The 5808-nt window shown below is 30.4% G+C and overlaps 1 protein-coding gene across 4 annotated transcripts in view; it reads left to right on the top strand.

Moving 5' to 3' along the window:
- Window positions 1-892: 892 nt before the first annotated feature.
- Camta (Calmodulin-binding transcription activator) overlaps window positions 893-5808 on the top strand; it is a gene marked incomplete at its 5' end in the record, with an annotated part of 117157 nt that continues 112241 nt past the window's right edge. For all 4 annotated transcript variants that reach the window (XM_067049840.1, XM_067049842.1, XM_067049841.1 and 1 more), the window contains 1 exon segment: window positions 893-984. In XM_067049840.1, the coding sequence (XP_066905941.1) occupies window positions 893-984 (92 nt within the window).

Here is a 5808-nt window from a genome sequence, read left to right as displayed (position 1 = left end):
ATATGTAAAATGTACAGTTAAGAAAATGAAAATACATGAGACGTACATAAAACAAAAATAATACGGGGTAAAAAAAAGAAGAAGAAATTAGAGATTAAATAAACGTGTTGAAAGAATAAATATAAATAAAAATAATAATAATAATGATATTAAATGATAATATGTAGGGGGGTGCGGTCAGCAAAGAACAATATTAAATGATAATAAATGAGCAAAGAACAGATCGTTTATACCTACCTGTTCTGTGCTCATTTATTTAATATCGTTATTATTAGTTTTATTTATATTTATTCTTTCAACACGTTTATTTAATCTCTACTTTCTTCTTCTTTATTTTTTCCTGTATTGTTTTTGTTTTATGTACGTCTCCTGTACTTTTTTAACTGTATATTTTACATATTTTAAAAAAATTTTTACTCATGAAATTGTTACTTATTTTTTATTCTTCATTGTTTTTTCAAGTTTATTTTATATTGATACTATTTTATGTCTTCCTTCCTTTTCTTTATATGTAATTTCTTATAACTTTATTTTTATATAATATTTATCCTAGCTTAAATTACCTTATTCTACCTTATTGTTGTAACATTCTTAGTTTTTTTTGTATCTTTTTAGGCCTGCGAAGTGGGGCGAAACGTCGGACATTAAAATATTTATAAACTATTGTTCTTTTCTTGACCGCAATCCTGACCATCTTCTTATATTTAAATAAAAAGTAATTTCGAACTCAGGTATATTACGTTGCTAAATGTATTGAAGATTGATTGACGTGGTTATATTAAATATTCTGTTCCTTTATATATTATATCAGTATAATTATATAAGTATTATATTATTTTATACATATGTATTTTTTATAAGAGCAGCTATACATGTCCCTTATGTGTTATAGATGGCGAGCCAATCAAACTGCCAGAAAACTTGGAAAGCCTTCCAAAGGCGGAGCATTTCCCGACCCAGCGACACCGCTGGAACACCAATGAGGTCAGTTTAGTTTTATTTCGTTTATTATTACTGTAATAATATATTATAGTTTATTTATTTATTCCCTTCAAGAACAGTAGTAAATAAAATTATCGGGAAACATTTATAAAACAACCTCTTGACTTGAGCCAGTAGTAAAGAGCACTAATAAGTTGTTCTTATTCCATTTTCCTAACATTTCGGCCTGAATTTCAGGTCTTTTCCAGTAAGTACCCACAACCTAACAACCATTTTTTAATTAAAATTCAGTCCGCTGGTGTTCCTCAAGGTAATACCATCGGTCCCATCCTCTACACCGTTTATACACAGCTGACATCCTAACCAATAATAACCCTTTAATTGTATCCTAAACTTTCCAATCCCATATCACAGCCCTTGAAATTGGAAGATTAAAATAAATCCCAACAAATCCCATCAAATCACCTTTACCCTTCGTCGTAAACCTACGGACTGCCCTACTGTCCCTTTTAATAATGTTGCTCTTACCCCTGTCAAAAAGATCCGCTACCTTGGACTATATCTGGACAAATGACTAACCTGGAATCCTCACACACGATTGAAAAGACAGGAAACTGCACGTCGATTTCGACTATTACAGCACTTACTAGACAAACGGTCTAAAATTCTAATTAATTACAAAAAAAGACTGATCTACATTACTGTAATAAGGCCAATCTGGACATATGGAGTTGAGCTTTGGACTTCACTAAACCTTCGAATTCCTCTCGTATCCAATCCTTACAATCCAAAATTCACAGTGCTTCTTACTTTGTCACAAATAAAATCATACATAAAGACTTTAAGGTTCCCCATGTAATCGATCTAGTCCAAACCAGATATCATTCAATCCATTATAAACTCTCTAACCACCTAGACCCAGTAGTGTCTAACCTTGCATACTCTTCCATACCTGGCAATCCTCCGAGGCGCCTAATAAGAAGATGACCACGAGACCTACTAACGTAAAACGTCATTAGAGTGCAACCAATGTGTAGTTCACACGTTTCTATCACTCCATTATAGATCAAATTTATTGAATGTAATATAATGTAGAGTTGTAAATTCCAATGAATATATAAAATTAAAATAAAAACAGTATAACAAAGATAAATATGGTAAAAACTAGTATGAACAATATAAAAGAAAATTAAATTCAGACCATTACATACATGTAAATAGTGATCAATTAAAATCATGAGAAAAGTGAAAAAGAAACTATTTAAAAGATATAATTAAAAGCTTAAAAATATAAAATTAAATTAACATAATATGAATGGAGTAGTAAATGTAACACTGTGCTAACGCTTCAGCGTCAATTTCAGGCCTTCTTCAGGTCTAGTAACAACCAACATAACAACTATGTTCATTTTTGATAATTTAAGATACTCACGACTTATATATTATTAATTTTTTTTTTCATTCAGTCTTATAATTTAATTTAATGGTAATAAGGATCACAGAGCTCATTCACACCATAGTTACAAATATATATGTTAAATGAAAACAAAATGAGAATTAGAAGAGAAAAAAAAAAAAATTTAAACTTAAAGTAAAATAATATCTTAAACACAATCATTCTTATTAACAATATTTACATTCAGACTGGTGGACTCCGAAGCGTAGAGGAAAGAGTAGGACTAAAAAGAGGAAGATTCTGGCACTTCTTTTTTCGTGTCACTGGTATTAGAAGCAATGAGTGCAGACACAAACTAAAACTATATAAATATAAATTTGTTTAGTTGTTTATAGAGATTCAATTTATATGATAACGCCTAAGTTAAAAAAATACAGCTAAAAAAAATATATTGTGGACCGTAAAAATTTATATATAAGAAGATGGTCAGGGTTGCGGTCAAAAAAATAATAAATAGTTTATAACTATATTAATGTCCGACGTTTCGCCCCACATTGCAGGGCTTCATCAGGGGTAAAAAGATACAAAAAAAACTGAGAATATTACAACAATAAGATACAACAAGGTAATTTAAGCTAGGATAAATATTTCTTATCACTTTATTTATTTTTACATATAAAGTGATAAGAAATTACATATAAATAAAAGGAAGGAAGACATAAAATAGTATCAATAATTTTTTATTTTAATAATTGTTTTATTTTTTTTTTTTTTATATCTAAAAAAAATAAAGTAAAACTAAGCTAAAAACTAAAATATTGGTTCTATGAAAATACTAATAACTAATAATGAAATAATAATATATACACAATTATGTATATAATCTTTATTATACAATAATACATAATATTTAGACTGTTAAAAATATAGTAATGAAAGAGAATTTATGAATAGAATAATAATGATAGTGATTTATTCAAACTAATGAATTCCTAAAAGTACATTTTAAGAATGAAGTAATGTGAACCGCTACAACTCATGAAGGGTTAGGAGTTTAATACTTATATGAAAGTATTGTTTTTAGAACAACTGTTATACAAGGAGGTGCTTTTTTCAAAATCTCCATCTACCGTCAGATTTGTCCCTAATTAAGTGTACTCACTTTATAAGCCTGGGTGGACTTCGCAGTGCTCTAGAACCTATAATAGGCTACAGTTACAGAATAAATTATTATCTGCCATTACAATAATTATCGGATGAAATGAACTTGATTAAAAATTAGAATGGGACCGTCGGTAGCTCAGGTGGTTAGGCCTAGATCTATCGTTCTGAAATCTGAGGGTGGCGCCGGTTTGAATCCGACCGAAAAATATTAAAAAACACTCTTGTTAGGTGTCTGTAGCAAATCTTACTTTTAAATATACGTTTCGGTTTTGTTTTTAAATTATACTTCTCCTATCTGTGTTGATAGTGATTCTTCCTAGTGACAGAATTTTTTAAGAATTAATTCCATTTAATTTTTTTTTTAATTTTCAAAAATAACCTAATCGTTTAATTAGATTTAGATTAAAGGTTTATTTTATATGAGTTTGGTCCGAACATGATAAATAAAAATTCTTATAATTTTAATATGTTTCTTAATTAAAATATTTTACCTTACAATAATTTAATCAAAACATTATTCCTTTATTAATAAAAAATCTTTAAAATTTATATGAAATCATCCCTGAAGAAAAAAAGCTAGTAAAGCCAAAATCCTCAATTCCAAATAAATAATAAATAAATGCTTGATATCATGTTTCACGACTGAGTGCCTCATTTTTTAAATTATTTGAAAGATTTTAATTGAAGAAGTTATCCGAACCGGGGTCCGGGAGAAGTTTAAATATTTTATAGACTCGCGTGACTCGAACTTATGTTAGATTATGAAAATGAGATGGGATGTAATTAAGGTAGGTATCGAAATTAAGGCGAGAATTTTCTTGTAATATAGCTTTTTGTGTTCCCCTCGCTCTAGCGCGCTAATTTTATTTAAATTATTCTGCTAGGCTATAACGATAATGCTTGATTATTCCTCAACGACATAAAAAAAAAAAAATATGTCGTTGGAAATTGTTTTGATCGTCACAGAGTGGATCAAATTGCATATCTAACTGGACAAAAACATATACCTTATCTGTTTTTATTTAATACGTCATTGATTCGTAACATAGCCTTTGAGGCTGCTTATAACATTAGGAGCTGCCATAAATCGATTTTATCAAGCTGAATCACAAGTGGAATGAAGTGATAACTCGTGCTTATGCTAACTTCTTTGTGTAAGTCAGTGAATGAGCTCAGTTATAGTCAGTGCTCCCGATCCTCCCGACCAAACAACACCCGCTCAGCGCCTTGAAAATATCCGCTCTTGGAGAATTAGTGACATCATTATAACCGCTACTGTGTGATTTTCACTGTCATGATTGTACTGCCGCACTAACCCTGGTGTGATAGTTAACTGCCACGTTTAACTGTTTTATGTTTACACCTTGACAGTGAACTGTCACAAAATATCGACCTAACTAGATGTGATGACGATTGGTGGGAGAGCATAGCTATTATTCATTTTTACAAAAATATAAAATTATATCAGACCCTGGTCTCAACAATTGTTCGCTGTGGGCCCCTAACACAAATTTGCCCATTGCTTCAAAATAATTCTACACTGTTACAGCCCTGTAAAATAACTCTACACAGGCGTTCTTATATGTTCTTCAGTTCAAATAATCTACCTCAGGTTTTAAAAATTAATCAACCTCGGCCCCCAAAAATATATACAACTCGGGCCCCAATTATAAATCTGACTCGGACCTCAAAGTAATATCCACCTGAGTCCCAAAAACTATATTAATCCCACGTCTCTAAAATAAATTTATCCGGGCCCTTCCCAAAAAAATATGCCTTGGGCCTCAAATGGTCAAAGTATACATGAATATTCTAAAACTCAATTTCTTTGGAAAAATAATAACTTCTCAGTAATAAAAAATGTTTCTGATTAAATCAAAATAATAGACCAAGGACCAGTATACACTGCACTAGCGCCCAACATATCTGTGATGGTCCTGAAAAACAAAGTTAGTCGAATTACCTAAAAATTAAGTTAACTGGCTCTAAACCGTACGTTTTATGTTGTGTGAAATTGGTTACGTCTAGATTTTCCCATTGATTAAAAATTCTCAATGGAAAGGAAGTAGAATTGACCAATTTAACTGGGTCCCGAGGACGAATTACACCCAATTACCCAAAAATTTGTAAACCTGTAATAAAATTATTTTGTCCAACCAGATCTCTCATGTGATCCCCCGTGCCTCTTATCTTCTTTTGTAATGGTCTTTGATCTGCATTTAAGTGATAATTTCTACATGATTGTATACCTATACAATTTTATATTTATATATATATTTTTTAATACATATGAATTCCTAAAAGTA

This window comes from Halyomorpha halys, unplaced genomic scaffold, assembly GCF_000696795.3.
Source record: "Halyomorpha halys isolate HHAL.00 unplaced genomic scaffold, Hhal_1.1 Scaffold1046.1, whole genome shotgun sequence".
Taxonomy (NCBI): Eukaryota; Metazoa; Arthropoda; class Insecta; order Hemiptera; family Pentatomidae; genus Halyomorpha; species Halyomorpha halys.
Note: the sequence above shows the minus strand (reverse complement) of the source record. Positions and strands in the feature narration are given on the sequence as shown.